The sequence below is a fragment of the Ascaphus truei genome, chromosome 8 (assembly GCF_040206685.1).
Source record: "Ascaphus truei isolate aAscTru1 chromosome 8, aAscTru1.hap1, whole genome shotgun sequence".
NCBI classification, from domain to species: Eukaryota; Metazoa; Chordata; class Amphibia; order Anura; family Ascaphidae; genus Ascaphus; species Ascaphus truei.
The window spans coordinates 99,482,131-99,502,887 of record NC_134490.1 but is presented as its reverse complement, the minus strand read 5'-3'; the positions used below and the strand labels follow the sequence as shown (position 1 = coordinate 99,502,887).

The 20,757-nt window shown below is 43.7% G+C and overlaps 1 protein-coding gene across 1 annotated transcript in view; it reads left to right on the top strand.

Moving 5' to 3' along the window:
• TMEM26 (transmembrane protein 26) overlaps positions 1–20,757 on the top strand; it is a 162,110-nt gene that overhangs the window by 103,076 nt on the left and 38,277 nt on the right. Inside the window, exons 3-4 of the mRNA XM_075612967.1 lie at positions 2,897–3,004; positions 5,195–5,415. Coding sequence (XP_075469082.1) covers positions 2,897–3,004; positions 5,195–5,415 — 329 coding nt within the window. The remainder of the gene's footprint in view (positions 1–2,896; positions 3,005–5,194; positions 5,416–20,757) is intronic.

The window sequence follows — 20,757 nt, the reverse complement described above, 5'->3', positions numbered from 1 at the left end:
TAGTTTATTACCAGCCTTGCATGCCCAGGGAACAAAGAGGTACACAGTTACAGTTCAACACAACACATTTTACATACAGTTAGGTCCGGAAATAATTGGACACTGATACAAGTTTTGTTCTTTCGGCTGTGTACCAAAATAGATTCAAGTTACAGTTAAAGAATTATTATGGGCTTAAAGTGCAGTCTATCAGCTTTAATTTGAGGGTATTCACATCCAAATTGGAGGAAGGGTTTAGGAATTATCTCTTTAATATGTAGCCCCCTCTTTTTCAAGGGACAAAAAGTAATTGGACAATTGACTCAAAAGCTGTTTCATGGACAGGTGTGGGCTATTCCTTCGTTATTTCATCATCAATTAAGCAGGTAAAAGGTCTGGTGTTGATTCCAGGTGTGGCATTCGCATTTGGAAGCTGTTGCTGTGAACCCACAACATGCGGTCAAAGGAGCTCTCAATGCAAGTGAAACAGGGCATCCATAGACTGCAAAAAAAAATAAAAAATCCATCAGAGAGATAGCAGGATCATTAGGAGTGGCCAAATCAACAGTTTGGTACATTCTGAGAAAAAAAGAACGCACTTGTGAGCTCTGCAACACAAAAAGGCCTGGACGTCCATGGAAGACAACAGTGGTGGATGACCGTAGGATCCTTTCCATGGTAAAGAAAAACCCCTTCACAACATCCAGCCAAGTGTGGAACACTCTCCGGGAGGGAGGCATATCATTATCCAAGTCTACCATAAAGAGAAGACTTCACGAGAGCAAATACAGAGGGTTAACCACAAGGTGCACACCATTCATAAGCCTGAAGAATAGAAAGGCCAGATTAGACTTTGCCAAACAATATCTAAAAAAGCCAGCCCAGTTCTGGAACAGCATTTTTTGGACAAATGAAACTAATTTCAACCTGTACCAGAATGATGGGAACAAAAAAGTATGGAGAAGGCTTGGAACGGCTCATGATCCGAGGCACACCACATCATCTGTAAAACACGGTGGAGGCAGTGTGATGGCATGGGCATGCATGGCTTACAATGGCACTGAGTCACTAGTGTTTATTGATGATGTGACAGAAGACAGAAGCAGCCGGATGAATTCTGAAATGTATAGGGATTTATTGTCTGCTCAGATTCAGCCAAATTCAGCGAAGTTGATTGGATGGAGCTTCACTTTACAGATGGATAATAACCCAAAACATACTGCAAAAGCAACCCAGGAGTTTAAGGCAAAGAAGTGGAATATTCTGCAATGGCCGAGTCAATCACCTGATCTCAACCTGATCGAGCATGCATTTCACTTGCTGAAGACAGAACTTAAGGCAGAAAGACCCATGAACAAACAACAACTGAAGACAGCTGCAGTAAAGGCCTGGCAAAGCATCACAAAGGAGGAAACCCAGCGTTTGGTGATGTCCATGTGTTCCAGACTTCAAGCAGTCATTGCCTGCAAAGTATTCTCGACAAAGTATTAAAAATGAACATTTAATTTATGATTGTGTTAACTTGTCCAATTACATTTGAGCCCCTGAAATAAGGGGACTGTGTATGTAAATGGTTGCAATTCCTAAACGTTTCATACGATATTTTTTTTAGCCCCTTGAATTAAAGCTGAACGTCTGCACTTCTATTGCATGTCGGTTGTTTCATTTCAAATCCATTGTAGTGGCGTACAGAGCCAAAATTATGAAAATTGTGTCAGTGTCCAATTATTTCCGGACCTAACTGTAGAATAAAGTGTTTCATATATACAGGCATACCCCGGTTTAAGGACACTCACTTTAAGTACACTCGCGAGTAAGGACATATCGCCCATTAGGCAAACGGCAGCTCGTGCATGCGTCTGTCAGCACGTCCTGAACAGCAATACCGGCTCCCTACCTGTATTGAAGCTGCGCGCAAGCGGGGAGACTATAGAGCCTGTTACAAATGCATTATTTACATCAGTATGCACGTATATGACGATTGCAGTACAGTACATGCATCAATAAGTGGGAAAAAGGTACTGCTAAGTGGCTGCTTGTTCTTTTTTTTCCTGCACCCAGTAACCTCTCTAAGAATAGTATACAGTATTTTTGGTGTGCATTACCTGTTTTCCTTTCGCACATTTTTACTTATCAGTACTATTCCTTAAGAAAACTTCTCACACCAAAAAACACCTTATATCCCATTCAAGTGAATGGGCTGTAAGGTGACCTCCACGGCGCGAAGGTTTCTTATGCCAGAGCATCACTTAGTAAATATTCACCTATGGGGGGGATTCTATATACAAAACTCACATTCAAGCCAGTGGCATTGTATTCAGTAGTTCAGAGTATATAGAATCAGCCCCTATATCTCAAAGCGTACATCTATAAATGGTGCAGTTTGCCTTTTTGATTGCATCATCTAAACCCAGTTGGTCTCTTTGCACAAGACATCAAATGTACAGTAATAAACACTACAAGTATTATATTGACACAAAGGAACGTTTTTTCTTCTTCTTAGACATTTTATTAAATACACTTAGTTACAAAGTCACATAATGAACATCATTTACAAAGATAATTAAACATACTTATGTATGTTACTAACTTTCTTTACATGTACCCGTATAGAATAGACATACAGTAGTTACATTTAGTTGCCGTAAGAAGGGGTTTAGTATAAGTCTGATACTTACACAATATATTAAATATTTAAAGATTAAACACTGAAAAAAACAATAGATTAATACACCCATAGTGCATTCTGTCCTTTGAGTTACATAGAAAGAGAGTCTGTGTTTGGTGGTTATTCTTTTGACGTATCGTATGTTGTGTTCTTCGCGGCTGATGAAGTAATGCAATTTCAAGAAAAGCCATACATCGTTTGAATATTAATATATGAAAAATAGTACAGTAATTATTGGTTTCTTTGCAGTCATGTAATAGCAATAAATCCACAGACAATCTCCTGAATCTAGAAAACAGGTCCTACACTGATCCTAACGACGATGGAAGCGGTATCCAGTCAAGTGTCGTTAAAACGGTAAGGTATACGATCTTCTTGCTTAAAACATACAATTAAATTTTCAGGAGTATTTTTATGGCATAATATTTTAAAAATTGTGGTGCAGGTGATAGAGAGGAATGCAATACAGGCAGTTAATACCATAGATGCAGGATTCATATTTCAATGTTAGATTATTTTGTTTTATAACTATGGTAGTCTAGCACTTGGGAAAGTTTTACTTGCTGTAGTTTTGCTTTTTGTGTGGTAAGAATAACATAAAATCTTCTTACATACTGAATGTATGGCCCTTCCCCTTTTTCTATTTGCTCTTCTAACTACAAGTGGGCATGGGAAATGGGACAAGGGTGGAAACATTTAATGATTTTGAGGGATGTGCTGTAACTGCTTAGCAATGCTATTTAATATTAACATGTACAGTACTATGACCCCGGTAGTAGGACATGGAATAGAAGAATCCTTCACTTTTGAACCTTGACAGACATTGGTTTATAGTTCTTTGAACTGTTCTAAAATTTGTGAAGGCACTTGTGGTAGTCAGATCAAACAAACTAGCATACTGTACATTAGTAGGTACATTAAGTGCTCAAAGCGATAAGCAACATTTTCATTCAGTCTTATATGCACTTGATCCTTGTCACCTCGACTCTTGCCCCTGCATTTAATAACCCACCCAAATAAAAACAGACACCTTGGTTGGGTACCAATAGCCACCGCCTTTTATTTAATATAAAAGCAACCTCCTATGCCTGGTCAGCAAGTAGCCCAAAAAAGTAAACACACTGTATGCTCACTTCCGAAACCCAGTGAGCATTCATGGTTTGTACCACCTGGAATCCCTCTTAGTAGCAGGCCCTAAGGCCCATCACATGTTGCTTTGTCCCAACAGTGCATCCAGTTGGACCGCTTACATTCTACCAAATTAACCAATTGGGTAAAACTAGCCAGTCCACATTTTCAGGCTTTGACAAAAGTAATACCATCATCAACACCTTTAACCATACCCTTTTTTCTTTATTGATATTCATACTCCTCTCCCTCCACCCCCCAATGCACCACTCCATGGCGCTCGGGTCAAGGGTCATGCTATCCTTCCACTAACAGGTCAGGGATTCCTATATAAGACCAATAGTATGTGGCAGCAACACTCATAGGCATCCAGTGCTGTGTCTTGATTTCCTGAATCAATACAAGTAAAGCAAAGAACCTCTTGTCACATGGAACGCTTACTGCCAAACATGAAAGACCCCCAAACTTCCTCAAGACTTTGAATATTTATTTCAGTGATAATCAGCAGATCAGACTGCCTGAGGTGCTGCTTATATATAAAATAAGGTTTGAAGTCTTGTGGAGGTGTAGAGACCTTTCGCGTTTGGCAGTAAGAGTGCATCATGGCGAGGTTGTCAGATTCACATACAGATGTTGCCGACATTATTGCACCCATTATCTGCGTTTAAGCACTACTTGGCGCATTGTGGTTACCAAACCATGCGATTTGGCAAATCACGGCTGCATTAAATTGAATGGCATATCACCCGGTAAAACCTACGACTGTGGTAACGCGAAATTGCACGATAATGGGTGTAATAACGCCTGCTACATTTGTACTGACAAGCAAGTGTAATTGCTCTTCGAAGAAAATAATAATCCTTATTGCTCAACTGTAGCTGAAAATGTTTGGCTCAGTCAGTACAGAACTTCCGGCCTATTCATTAAACTCTTATATTGCCAATGCAAAATCACACAAAAAAGGCATGCAATTTGACGGAATTGAAATCTGCCATTTTGTCCAGGATTAAATATACATAGAAACCACACTATCTTACATCTTATCTGCATGTGCTTTGCCCCGGATTTGCTGCTGGTTAACTGAACCTTATTTGGATAGGCAAAATAGAGCTATTGCTGGAGAAGAGAGAGAGAGAAGAGAGACATACACAATTTATTCAAATTACTTATTGTATATTTCCCAACTATCTCTCTCTCGGGTTTGTCCCCTGGTAACTTTTGTCTCTCAACATGGAGTATAAATTTATGTACAGTATTTGGAGCTACATTATATAAGCTGGGTATTTTGATCTATTGTTCCAGTGATAGAATTTGGAGGCAAGTAAAAAAATATGTTATGACAACAATCTGATATTTGATATAAAACTCTTCACTATTAGTGACTTTGCTATAATACTTTCTTTTTTTTTTATAATTCAGGCTGTAGAGTTAGTTAATACCCTGGTCACAATATGTGAGACTATTTGGACACTAGGACTCCACCAGACATTCCTGCTACTTCTAATTATTGGAAAATGGCTTCTTCCAATTGGAGTTGGAGTCACGCGGGATCAGCTTTCTCAGCTTCTTCTCATGTTTGTGGGCACTGCAGCAGACATACTAGAATTTTCTAGTGAGACCCTGGAGCAAGAAAACGTAAGGTACTGTATGTCCAATTTTGGATTCAATCCTTTATACAAATATATCTGTTGTAACTTTCCCAATGGGTGGGGCATATCATCAGATTTAGAACTCGGTTTGCCTCGGCCATGGGAAAAATAGCTACATGCTGCCCGGTTCTGCCAGCATTGAGCTGCAAACCAAAAAGTGAATCCCTGCGCTTCTCCCTTTGGGATAGCAGTCAGTGGGGAACATACATATATATATATATATATATATATATATATATATATATATAGAAAAAATAAAGAGCAGTTGGCACACTGAAAACAGATTATTCACTGATGCTTATCCCATATATGCACATACACAGAAAAATATTTTAGCAGATGGGGATCCAGGAAAAACGAGACAGCACACTGCACGACCCTGAGGAAGGTCACTGTATGATGACCGAAACGTTGGATGCAGTGCCTATGTATTTGTCTTGAATATATCTACTTTGGATTTCCCTGACTGTGTGCTGTCTCGTTTTTCCTGGATCCCCATCTGGTAAAATATTTTTCTGTATATATATATATATGGGAAAAAAACACTGCTGCGCTAGCTGGAATATCAACCAACAAGGGTGATAGTTGCAAAGTGATATATATATACACACACAGAGGAATACACTAGTACCTGAATGTACAGAGTTGTTGCTAAAGACAAAACATGAATAAACATACAACACAAACAAGTGGAAGGGAAGGGGTGGATGGAAGTGGAAAGGGAGTGAGAGGGGGGAAGGAAAGGGGAGAAAAAAGAACTGTCGCTGCCAGTCTTCAGGAAAAAACCACCTTCCTCTCAATCTGCAGAACGAAAAGAAAACAGCGCTGTTTTCTTTTCGTTATATATATATATATATTTTTATATATATATATATATATATATATATATATATATATATATATATATATATTATAAAAGAGCAGATGGCACACACATAAAGATGTAGACAGGTGCTAGTCCCATAAGAACAGGTATAATTAAAGGCTCCTTACCAGGCAGACCATGGAATCCAGGGAATCCGAGGGACACACAGCAAAGAAGAGACAGCACACTTGGTAGCAATGAAAAAATATATTTAAACAGCAGGCACAATCACCAACGTTTCGGTCCTAGGTACAGGACCTTTATCAAGGCACATTGCTAACAAGTGTGCTGTCTCTTCTTTGCTGTGTGTCCCTCGGATTCCCTGGATTCCATGGTCTGCCTGGTAAGGAGCCTTTCATTTTATATATAGTGTATATATACTATAGTATATATAGTGTAAATACCTATAAGAAAAAAGGAGACTTTTGGTATACATCCTTTGATCAAATAATGCCAAGCCTGCTAACCACTCAAGATAAGTCTCATTATAGCAGGTCCCTACGCTAAATGCATACTAGTGTTATGTGAAATAAGCCCAGAAGGGGTTAAAATATCAAAGCATATGCTTATATAACCTAGTGCAGTTAAAAACTGGTATATACCAGTACAGATACTCACATGTCTGCAAGTGAAGTGAAATACTGGGACCTTGCTGGGAGATTATAAACCTGGAAGAGGAGGGGCTGCCTGCCACAAACTGCTCAATAAGCAGTTGCATGTGATTGGCTAAATATATTAAATTACACCATAGTAGTGTTGCCCTCTAGGAGCGTGCTGCTAAGGATTAAAATTGGGCCAACAAATAATGTAAAACAAATATAATCACCGGGCTTCTCCATGTGAGGAGCATGCAGCTGGTGAAGCATTGAGCTGCAACCCACAGCTTTTTCTCATGGCTCAAGGGAGAGTTAACCTGCCTACTGTGGCTACATCTATATTAAAATACAAGATGTTGTTTTGCTGATAGTTGGATACTACAAAATATACCTACACAAATGTTGTATCAAATGCTCATTAAACATATTAACAAATGCGAAATCACAAAAAAATATATTGACGAAAACAAACTAAAAAGTAATCTATTTGCTGTTTAAATAACTAGCATCATACTGTAATAGGGATGGCATCTTAGCTTTTGATTCAGTACTTTACTAAAGGCTTGTACTTTACTATTGCTTCACTTTAATTATAACACGTCTCAGTCACACTATTTACTTTTTGTTTGTCCATTAACTTAGTCTATAAAATATGAGTACTGGTAAAACCATGGTTGATTTGGGACTAATAATTGAGTCATATTTTTTATACTAGACAATCTGTATTTGTAAGAAAACATACTAAATCTAACTTGGAACACTTTCTCTTTATATAGAGTAGTCTAACGGGCATATTCTAGTAGCTACAAGCTGTGAAAATCCATGCAGAAAGAGTAATTTCCACTCAGATTTGCAGGTTTTGGTCTTCTATAAATCCTTCTCACATCTTCGAACCGTGTGGAAAAGGCACATTTAGAAGCGGGTTCACTCTGATCGGAATGACCAACAAGGTTGAAACCAACACGCTTGTATTCTAGTACATTGTTTAAGTGAAAAAGCTAACTGCTTACATAAACCTCAAATTGTATTCCTCGCCACCTTAAGAGGGGAGATTGGAATTGAGAGTTCTGACAAGAGCCTGAAATATGGAAGGGGGAGAGCCCTAATTTTCTAGTATCTCAAGATGTGTTTATAGGTGTGTGAGTGGGGAAGTGTGTGAGTGTGTGTGTGTATAAATATATATATATATATATATCTCATGGGCCCCAACCCAATCTCACATCGGGTACCATAGGGTGTCTCTTGCTCTGGCTACATGTCTGAATGTGGTGCATACCTGCTGGCAACAGGAGGGCCTGAGTCTCCAGCGGTGACATGGGGGACAACTGAATAGGGTTCTGGGGTTGTGCCTTCGTTCTCCTCAATAGTGCAGGGCCTCCATCTGTAGCAGGCAATCACTCTCAGCCGGCTGTTTCCCTTAAGGATGTCCCCCCGACGCCACTCTGGGCCTAGGGCACCCAGAGTGGGTCTAGCTCTTCCCCTGCCCCCTAGGCAGGGCAGGAGGTATTTGGTCCACCTATGTCCCTATAGGTCTATCAGCTCCACTCCTCTCACTAGCTAACTCACACTGACTAATTATGACATTAAATAGGAAATGTCACTGCTCTAAGTAGCTTCAGCAGGCACTGCCCCTGTGTCTCTTGATTGGACACAGGGTCAGGTGACCTACCTTCACTGACTCAGGGCAATGTCTGAAGCAGGGAAAATCCATGATTACTCATGGCAAACCTGCCCTTAACAGGCATTATTTCCAGGAGGAGAGCAGAAATATAGCCCAAACTACACAGGGCTACACTCTCCCTCAGGTGGAATCCAAATTTGGACCTAATTTACTTTTGCTGGGCCATCCTGCAGGTGAACAACCTGTGAAAATACAAACATTGCAGTTAATATATGCATACACAGAATGTAACACCCAGATGGTGACATATATAACAAGGGAATCTCCCAACATGGAGAACTCACACTAATAATAATGGCAGGGATCAGGGTTCCTTATTTCCCATCCTTTATGGTCCACAATCTTAGTAAAGAATGATTGCAGAGGCCCATTCTCCGGCCTGTACACTATCTTGTGCATGTATATGTTCCTGCCTATGCTCCACACTCTCATAAGGGAACATATTCTCTCCTCTGTCTGATAAGCAGAACTACTGCACTTAATGCGTAAGTACTCAAAGACTACGTCTCTGAGCCAGGAATCTCTCTGATCTTGCATGATTGGCTCTGGTACATACGGGAACTCATACCCATGAGACTGTCTGTATCTCGCCACAAAACTCTATCAGCTCTGCTTAACTTTGTCAATTTTCTGTTCCCAGCCTTTCCTGGCAGTACCCAGAATTTAGGCTCCTCAGACGCAATGTCATCATATAAGATGGATGAACCTTTAGGTGTCACTACTTTCTGCATGTTCTCTCTCCATCTACTATCTAGTTCCTCGGCAACCTCCTGCCTAGAGTAAGTGCCTACATCCCACCAATGGTCTACTACATCATCTTTAACAAAACAAATCTTGTGCGGTCCATCCCTTTATCATAACCCTTGAATAAGGGTGCCCACAATTTATCTCGGTGCTCATATGAGGATGACACAGTCATTCATTCCTCAGAATCAGCTTTTGAGGACACACCAGATGTCTCTCTATCAGTAGAGTGTGAACCTTTACATCTCCCTCTAATGACATTTGTGTATATAGTAGGATTCATTTTGGGTGCCTTAGGACTTACAGGACCCTCCTTGACAGAAGACGGGGACCCTCTGGTCCTACCTCTGGGTACAGGAGTAAACACAGTGGGGTTAGGTACAGGTATATGACTCACCCAAGATATCTCCCCATCAGAGCCCTCATCACTCGAAACCCAATCCCGCCAATCAGTAGAAAATGTGGGCGTCTTACTCGGCTTACTCCCACTAGGACCCGGTGGCATAGAACGTGATGGGGCAGGGACCGGGGCAATGGTGCTAGGAGCGGTGACCATAGGATTGCCATAGTCCATCACAGTGTCTCTTAGTCGGGCTATGCCGCGACCTGTAGATGCTCTTTTACCGTCTCTGGCTGTAGCGTGTCTGGCTCCTCTCTTAGCCACTTGCACTTTAAATTTCTCAAACTCTTCCTCTAGACCGGCTCTCTTCAAAGAGTCGATTAAGGCTTCCGGGCCTCGGCTCCATGTCGATCCGGAAGTGACGTCATCATGGGTCATTGTGGAGTCTTCATCCGCCTCTTGGTCCCACACCGGAAGTGCGTCACTCACCGGAAGGGGCGGCGGTGGACTTGCGGGGTCACGGACGGGCAGGTAGGCATCCAGACTCTCTTTCTCTACAGGTTCCTCCTTCACCTGGCGGAAGTAAGGGGGTGGTGGAGTAATCTTACCGTTCCGCTGCCTTGCAATGCTCTGCGGTTCCTCCGGAGTAGTCTCAGGTTCCATCTCCGCCACACTGGGAGTCGCCACGGCCATGGGACTTCTACGCGGTTCAGGCCGCACCAGCGCTCGCCGTCGGGGGGTCTCCAGACTCATCCGCTCCGTCTCTCGGGTACAGTAAGTGGACTCTGTCTTTCACTACTGGGGTGGTCCGCCGGCCGGCGCATCACCACCGATGACAGGCTTCCTTTCTCATCGTCCGACGAGGACGGCAATGGCACCTCCGCTGGGGAGCAACATCTTGTTCTCGCGGCACTGCCAGTTGATATGGCTGCGAAATGGGCCCGCTCCGGTACCTCAACTGTGGTTGCTCTCCTCTCCGTCGGAGCACATCTTAGTAGCTGGGGCTGGATCCCTACCGCAGGGGTGATATATGGGACTAGGGCAACCTTCGCATCCTCCTCCTCCACTTCGATCAGCATTGCTGGAGAGGCCTCTCACGGCATCACTATGGTAGGGTATGGCTCGGTAGGCCAGAGGTAGAAAATGCCACACTGTTGACACCGTGCTGTGGTACTCGCCGCAGGCCCGGGTGACCTGCATTGTATGCACAGGCACCGCAGATACTCGTGGCCATCAATCTTCACAACCAGGAAGCCTCCTGGAAGCTGATAAATAGTCACGCTCAAATCAGCCATCTTTTGCGCAGGGGTTGATTCAATCAGTTTGCTTGCTCGACAAATAGCTCCAAACAAGAGTGAGGTTTCTGAGTCTCACTTCCTGCCCCTCCTTCAGCTTGGGAGGAATGCTGTGATTGGCTCTTGGCGTGCCCCGTCCCTCTGGTGGATGGTAGAGGCGGGCACTCTATCTCTTTGGGTGACCTGAGCTCGTCCTTTGGCCTGTCACTGCACAGGTGGGCGCGGCCACAGCTTTCGTGCCACTTCCCTCTTTTAGCTGGGGTTCTGGTTTTGGCGCCAAACCCTTGCACATTTCTCTCCACATCTCTCACACAGCCTGCTTGCACGCAGCATGTGCACGATCTAGGCTTGGCGGGAGTCACCATTTTGGATCAGCTGCAGTGAATGGCATCGCAGTTGCCATTTTAAACTCCTCTATGCCCCGCAGAGCACATGTATCTATCGCCACCATCTTTAGTGAACCCACTAAACCCACGATAGCACTACTCTCAGTGTCTGAAGTGCAACTCGTTCCTAGGAACTCACTACTCTCAATGTAAGCTCTAACCAGTGATAAAAACGCATGGCATACCCCAGTCTAGGCAGAACTCTCTCCTTATACACCGCACTCACTGACGGTTCATTACAAGCACTCTGTGGTGTGTATTCTGGGTACTGGCTAGTATATCGTTACTTCCAGCAGTACTTGGCATCAACCTACTTTTGGCCACTCATAGTGCAGACCCTATGCTGAAGTTCCTGTCCCAAGTTAACCAGGCTACCCCCATAGCCATCCTACACTATCTGCCTCAAGGTAACTAGAACAGCTATAGCCGAGTGTACCCAAATCTACATCACCCTCTTAGGGCACCTAGGGTGTACTTTGCGAGAGAACAGACCCTCCTGACTACCCCTAGTCTCCAATAATGCCCATCTTTCTGCAGCACTTGCTCTGAAAGTGTACATACTACTTCCAGTCCTGCTACGCTGAAAACCTGTCCTGATTATCTCAGCAGCACCTCCAATTGTAGCCCATGGACCCCCACCTAATCTCACATCGGGTACCCTAGGGCAGGGGTGAGCAAACTTTATATGCCGAGCCCCCCTTTTCATCCATGAAATCTCTCGGGCCCCCCCTGCCTGACGTAATCAAAATCACATGACGTCAGCGCACATGAGCTGGTTCAGCCTTGTAACGCCCCCACCACGCGTCTACAAAAAAAATGTATTTATAACAAAAATTACATAACTTAAAAATAAATATTATGATATTTGTCTAATAGCGTCCCCATTTCTGCTGTATTATTAATCTCTCTCTTCCCGCCACATTAGAATCTCTCAGGACCTCTCTCCCCTCTCCCAGTCTCTCCCTCTCCCTGTATTTCTCACTCCCCCTCCAGTCCCTCTCTATTCTTCCCCTCAGTGTCTCCCCCTCCCTCCCCCCACTCTCTCTTTCCCTCCCCCCATTGTGTGTCTCTTTCTCCCTCCCCCCATTGTCTCTCACTCTCTCCCCTCTTCCAGTCTCACACTCCTCTCCCAGTCTCTCCATCTCCCTCTATTTCTCACTCCCCCTCCAGTCCCTCTCTATCCCTCCCCCCAGTGTCTCCCCCCACTCTCTTTCCCTCCCCCCGTGTGTCTCTCTCTCTTTCTCCCTCCCCCTAGTGTCTCTCTCCCTCCCCCCATTGTCTCTCACTCTCCCTCCAGCCATTGTCTCTCCCTCCAGCCATTGTCTCTCCCTCCCCCCAGTGTCTCTCTTGCACTCTCCTCCAGCTATTGTTTCTCCCTCCACCCGGTGTCTCTCTCACACTCTCCCTCCAGCCATTGTGTGTCTCTCTCCCTCCTGCCAGTGTCTCCCTCCCTCCCACCAGTGTCTGTCTCATCCCCATGTCTCTCACTTACCCTCCTCATGTCCCAGTCTCACCCCCCATGTCCCAGTCTCACCCCTCATGTCCCAGTCTCCCCCCCCATGTCCCAGTCTCCCCCCCATGTCCCAGTCTCACACCCCCATGTCCCAGTCTCACTCCCCCATGTCCCAGTCTCACTCCCCCATGTCCCAGTCTCACTCCCCCATGTCCCAGTCTCACTCCCCCAGGTCCCAGTCTCACTCCCCATGTCCCAGTCTCACCCCCCCATGTCCCAGTCTCACTCCCCCCATGTCCCAGTCTCACTCCCCCATGTCCCAGTCTCACTCCCCCATATGCCAGTCTCACTCCCCCATGTCCCAGTCTCACTCCCCCATGTCACAGTCTCACTCCCCCATGTCCCCGTCTCACTCCCCCATGTGCCAGTCTCATTCCCCCATGTGCCAGTCTCACTCACCCCCTCTCCCCATTTCACACTCCCCCATGTGCCAGTCTCACTCCCCCATGGGCCAGTCTCACTCACCCCCTCTCCCCATGTCACACACACTGATGTAGGAAGCAAGGAGATGCTGCTGTATAGCACAGCACCACCTAATAGCCAAAAGAAAAATTGCAGCTGCAGACGGCTTTTTTTCCTCTGCTCCTGGCAAAATCGCCGCTGCTTCTGCGCCCCCCCTAAACAATCTTGCGCCCTCCCAGGGGGGGCGTGCCCCCAAGTTTGCGCACCGCTGCCCTAGGGTGTCTCTTGCTCAGACTACATGTCTGAATGTGGTGCATATCTGCTGGCAACAGGAGGGCCTAAGTCTCCCGCGGTGACATGGGGTTTCTGGGGTTGGTTTCTGGGGTTGAGCCTTCATTCTCTTCAATGGTGCAGCGCCTCCATCTGTGGCAGGCCCCAGGGATATGGGGTGGAATCCCTACCGCAGAACTTCCCTCCCAGGGATGAGAGATTCCAGTCTCACACACTGTCTCTTTTCTATCACAACTCTTTATTCAAGTTCCCAGCAGCCGCAGCTTACAGCAGGTACAGCAATCACTCTCAGCCGGCTGTTTCCCTTAAGGATTTCCCCCCGACGCCACTCTGGGCCTAGGGCACCCAGAGTGGGTCTAGCTCTTCTCCTGCCCCCTAGGCAGGGCAGGAGGTATTTGGTCCACCTATGTCCCTATAGGTCTACCAGCTCCACTCCTCTCACTAGCTAACTCACACTGACTAATTATGACATTAAATAGGAAATGACAGTGCTCTAAGTAACTTCAGCAGGCACCGCCCCTGTGTCTCTTGATTGGACACAGGGTCAGGTGACCTACCTTCACTGACTCAGGGCAATGTCTGAAGCAGGGAAAATCCATGATTACTCCTGGCAACCTGCCCTTAACAGGAATTACTGCCAGGAGGAGAGCAGAAATATAGCCCATCCTACACAGGGATATATATATATATATATATATATATATATATATATATATATATATATATATATATATATATTTATAGTGCAGAATAAATGAGTTCTTCAGTATTAGGTGATACCGTTTTACTGAAGAACTCATTTATTCTGCACTATTGCACTGGACTAACACTGCAACTGGACTAACACGGCTATTTTCTGCTTTGTATATATATATAGGGAACCATGTTAAAAATGGTTATTGAGGCAAAAAGTGACACTGTGTGCTCATTTGCATGTCATTTCCCAGAATCCCTTGCTGCAGTGGAAGTGCTGTATGCTGGGTGATAATGGGGAAAGGCGGGGTTGCAGACCTGCCTAAGACATGCAGATGTCAAAGAAATGAAATATGTAATTGTTATGTCATTTTGGAAGACTCATATATGTGTGATGTGAGTCTTAATTGCTGTTAACTACAAGTCTGTTGCTGCTATGCTATTTGATTACCATACTTAATGTAAGCCAATGGGACTCTAGCACAGCCTATAAATAGTCTCTTAGAACATGTCAGATTACACTCCTGATGAAACCGCTATACGGAGAAACGCGTAGAGTGAACCCTGATGAGAGAAGACCACTAAAGGATCGAAGTTCCCCAGAGAGCCAAGCGCAGATGACGTCACTTCCGGTTTCCGGTTTGGGTGAGACGCATCAGTGAAACGCACGCCGAGGCGAAGGGGGGACTAACACAGCTGCTTTGCACAGAGATCCAATATGTGATCTAAACGCTTGTTATTCTTTTATACATTGTGAGTGTATTGTACATCCACTTACCATTTTAATAGATATTTCGTACAGTCTGCACTATGTCTGTTTCCTCATTTTTTACCTAAGGTCCTCAGTATCCACCTATATACACTGACCCACCTCTACCACGGGTAGACAGGCTGTCCCTGAAAGATACCTTTATGGGAACAACACTCACCATACACTTGTGAGTACCTAGCACACCGCACTTTAAAAATTTTTTTTTTTTTAATTTTTTTTTTTTTTTTTTTTATTTATCTACATCACAATACTGCACCATCAGGAAATGTGTTTCTGTTTTACATGACTTTGCGCTTCCCGATGATCTTCACTTCTTCCACGTCCACGGGATCGAGAGAACGACCCCCCCCTCTGGGTTAAGCGGCATTCACATGTTTGTATTAGTATCACCATATTTATATGCACTTGTTTATATAGGAATATAATTTTAGAGCGCCACATTGATATATATTTTTTCCAATGTGCTCAAAGCTGTGACCATGTAGCAAGCTTAAGCCTATAGGGAACCATGTTAAAAATGGTTATTGAGGCAAAAAGTGACACTGTGTGCTCATTTGCATGTCATTTCCCAGAATCCCTTGCTGCAGTGGAAGTGCTGTATACTGGGTGATAATGGGGAAAGGCGGGGTTGCAGACCTGCCTAAGACATGCAGATGAGCATACAGCTATATTTGCATATATATATACATATATATATATTCCGGAAGCTCTACTGTCACAGCAGACTTTTGCGCTCTATGGCTCACACCTCTAGTCTCCTAACCCTGGCTTTCTTTTAAGCATATCACTTCCACTTCCTGGTTTCCAGTCCAATGTGCCTTGTGCACAAAAAGAGGCACACCTGAGATACCTTGGAGATGGAGCTTCCCAGAATCTGTCCCTCTCTCCCCTCTCCCTCTCTCCTTCTCTCTCACGCCTGAAGCTTGATTAATGTTAAACTCTATCAGCAAGACAAATGTGCCAGTAAATGATGCTATCTGTATATCAGGCTCTGGGGGAGATAGCACCTGGTCATTCCACTTCAGAAGCAAGTACACTCCAGTTGGATTGGCTGTTTAACCATGTGGTTTAAACACTACGATTTGTAATACAGAATATGGCTTGTTGTCAAATTTTATTCTGTGACTTATGACCATGTCTACTAAATCTAACTGTATCAATTGAATTGGATTGCTTTTAGGGCTGCTTGCTGTGAAGTTGTGGGGTTATAGCTTTACTTTACTTGTAGTATTTAACTGTGATGGACTGGATGAACCCTTGTCTGTGTGTCCTGTGCCTGACCACTCATCTGGACTCAGTGACATTTGTGTTTGCTTTCTATCCCACGGCTAGCAATCTTAATATATCACTAGATAACAAATAATATTACAAGTTCAACATTTCTGATAACAATATAAGTTTTAGCAGTTTAAAGAAAGATTTTGAAAGTAGACGTGCAGGGGTAAGAAAGAGGTGGACTTAGTTATGGTTGTTGTGGTGGAGATGAATCAGAGAATATTGATGCAATAGTGCCTCCTGAGGTCAGTGTAAAGAATACACTTGAAAGTGCTAGAATGGATGGCAAAATGTGGTTTGTCTGTAACTAACTCGGCCACACAAAAGAGTGTCCCTTCAGATTATCTGCATGCTAGAATGACTGGCAGATTTGTCTCGGGAATGGCAGAATCTCCAGGGGCCCAAGGCAGAAGTAGTGTTCCCTAAAGAAGTGTCTATCTGGTTCAGACAAGGAGAAACTCTCAACAAGCCGTACCAGGGAAGGGGATCTAGAACAAATAAAAACGATCCCTTGACCAGTCCTGAAGATGCACTGCAAACTGCCAGACATGACTGTGATCTCCTCCATTAATGATTTCAAAAGGAGGTACAGTAGAACCAGGTAAGACAATGGGGGGTTGCAATTAGGAAACACAGTATAAAGGCACAGATGAAGACCATAGGTCACCATCAGAACTGCAGACTCACACCACCAGCACAGTCACAATTGTCTCCTGTTGATGAATTTAATGATGATGGTGATTTAGATTTTGTGCAATAGGCATCATGATCAATAGCAGCGATGAAGATAAGGATGATGGAGTGGGTGCAGTCTGTGCAGCAGCAGTTTGCAAACTAGTCAACATCATGTCAGCGTTACTGCTCCTATTAGTAGTAGCTGCCAGATGTGCACCCCCCAATGACACAGCAGCAGCCCACAGTTTGAGAAGAATTTTAAAAGGTGAACAAATTCCACCAAACCCAGATTTTTTGCTTAATGGCAATTTAGCTCAGATGCTTGAAATGGACTTGTTGCTTTTCACATTTGTTAAATCTCAGGAGTTGAGACAGCGTATGCAATGTACACAGTGCATGTTGGATCATCCCAAGAGATTATATTTCTCTAACAAGGCGCTTCCCAAACTGTATAGCAAAGTTGTGGCATTGGTGGTTGATGCTATAGCACAGTCAGAGGGAAGTATAGTACACCTCACTACTGATATATTGAGTAGTAGTTCTGGAGGCGTTGGCTACCTGACCGCTACTGCCCACTGTCACTGTGTGCCTGCTATTAGTGGGCTGTGTCACCACGTCTATCATTATCTTATTGGCAAAACCAAAACTTGCAAATATGGCATCATATTACTGTAGTACATTTTACTGTATATAGACCATCTGGTGGACACCCAAAAAAGTCAGCACCCAAACTGCGATTCTATGCCAGGCAGGCAGTGCTGCACCCTAACATCTTTGTTGGAATTGCCAATTGGCTTATTGGCACCTGGTACTGCATGACAGTCAGCCACCAATTAGGAAACATGCAGGTTGGCATTGGCACAGTGCTTGGCTTGCTGTGTATATTAATGTGCTCCATGTCCTAAACCACAGTTACTGTTCCCTCTCTTAGTAATGAACGGGTGGGAGAGAGGTCCCAAGGGCATACTCCTTTTATGTTGTTAACATTTTGCACACAATAATTACTAACCTGTGAACACTAAGCCAACACGCTTTTACATGCTATAACTGTATGAATCAATGCATTGTCCACTGCCACTAGTTTAGAAGCCTTGAATGACTGACTCTGAATGGATTGATTAATTCAGTAACAACAACAATTAATTAACACAACCGGTCAGGGAGACAGACCGTCTGAGATAAACTACATTTAGCCAAGTTCTGCAGCTGTATAATCAGTCACAGACTGGCTTGCCACTTAATCTGTCAGTGTCACTTCATTCTGTCAGTGGCTTATTGTGTTATTGTTGTTGATCGGCTACAACATCTATCACCACGAATGCCACCACACTACCACCACCATCATCTTATTGCCAAAACCAAAAGGTGCAAATATGGCATCATGAACGAGATTAGTTTTTGGACAGACCACTAACTGGGGGCCCAAACCAGCCAGCATCCAAACTGCTTTATTATGCCAGCTAGTTCCACTACATAACATCTAGCGTGGAATTGACACGTGACACTACAGCTCAGTCAGCAACCACCATTAATTAACATCTAGGTTGGTAGTTGTCACTTTGCTTGACTTGTTTAAAATGTATATGTGATAAAAGAATGTAGTGCTCTATCTCTCAGAATCCAACGAGTGGGAGGGAGGGCCCAAGGACATGTTCCTGTTATTTTGTTAAAACTTTGCTCACAATAATTATTAATCTGTTAACACTAACACAGCAAACTTTCGAGTGTTATATCTGTGTGAATCAATGTTTTGTCCAGTGCCACTAGTCTTCATAGGAATTAGTGACTGACTCTGAATAAGTATATAATTGAGTAATAAATTCAGTTCAGGAACAACAATAAGTAAATAATGTTACCGATTAGAGAGGCTGACTGTCTGACATATATTGCATTGAGGTAGGGTGTTTCGACTCACATGTGAACTCTCTCACAAAATTGTGTAAATAAATCCTTAAGTTTCAGGTAACTGTAATGAATGTCCACAATATTGCAGTCTGTGTATAATGTACCAATGAGACAATAAGGTGCATAATGGTGTTCACATAACAACCACAATATACAGCAAACGGTCAGAATCTCTATAAAGTAGAATGTATACGTATCGAGTCAGGTAATTGCAATTCACAATTTATTATATATTTGTTAACATGCGGTTGTGGTCAAAAATACGTGGGCAGGACCACACAGAACCTTAAAAAATGATCATGGAACATCTTCGCCTAATTATGAAAAAAGACCTTAGTCACCCAGTCTCTTCTCGAGTTACCCCCGAGGAAATATAGAGTACTTTATATTTCAGGGTATTGAACACATCCCCCCGCTCCCTAGAGGACGGGGGCAGAATTAAGGTGTTAGACAAGCGTGAAGCTTTCTGGATTTTAATATTAAGAACTAAAACACCACTTGGCCTCAATATTTATTGGGACCTTGGTCACTTTCTTTAACGGATCAGGGCTCCCCAACTCTCCTCCTTTCAATCTGGCATCTTTGTTGTTTTTGTTTTTCTCCCTTTTTTCCCCTTTTTCCTTCCTCCCTTGTTTTTTTCTATTTCTTCTTTTACTCTTCTTTTTCCTTTTTTTTCCTCCCCTCTTTTTCTTTCTTTGCCCTGATTGGGGAAGAAGCGCACTAGTTAAGTTACATTAATCATTAATTTATAACTAATTCATTATATATTTATATGTTTCATTTTGAACTGGTTATTTATACATTCTCATTACGGGTTTATTAATATACTTGGGGGCCTATGCAGAGAGAAGCGCCAATAAAAGTCTCCATTGTTACAAAAGCTCAAAATTTTGGCGTGTTTATTGTACCAAATGCAGAAACGACAAAGTGGCAATAAAATCGCAATGTTTATTAATGGCGAGTATTACCCTGTGCTAATGTCGCCATGAAGAATGGAGGTACCTAGATTTGGCGAAGATTACTTTGAAAAATATATTCACGCACGCACGCAAACACACACACATAATATATATATATATGTCTGTGTGTGTATATATAATGTGTGTGTGCATATGTGTGTGTATATATAATGTGTATTTGTGTGTGTATATGTGTATGTATATATATATATATATATATATATATATATATATATATATATATATATATATATACACATACATATACACACACACATACACAAATACACATTATATATACACACACATATGCACACAATGCAAACACACACACACACACACAAAGCACACAAAGCACACAATGCACACACACACACACACAGGAGACAGGGACCGGAGCAGAAGGGGGGCAGGAACCGGAGCAGAAGGGGGGCAGGGACCGGAGCAGAAGGGAGACAGCGATCGGGGCAGGAGGGGGGCAGGGACCGGAGCAGAAGGGAGACAGCGATCGGGGCAGAGACCGGAGCAGAAGGGAGGCAGGGACCGGAGCAGAAGGGGGGCAGGGACCAGGGCAGAAGGGAGACAGCGATCGGGGCATCACACACACACACCCCACCTTCTGTCTGGCAATGACGGCTCTGTAGGGAACCGGCTGCAGACCCATTGGATGGGAGCGGTCACGTGACCGCTCCTCCGCTTCCCCTTTCTAACTGACAGCACTTTCCAGTGAACTGGACGGCTACTGCCGTTTTATCCTGGCGCGCACAATTGGCGACTTCAGCGCTGAGAATTCAAGCACACATGCCGAATACCACACTTTGCCCTTTCCTGCATATGCCGAACCTAGAAACATGGCGAAATTTAAAAAAAACACGCTTCTCGCCAACACATTGGCGGGATGCTGCCGCCTAGCAAATCTCCTGGCGAAAATTTCAAATTTC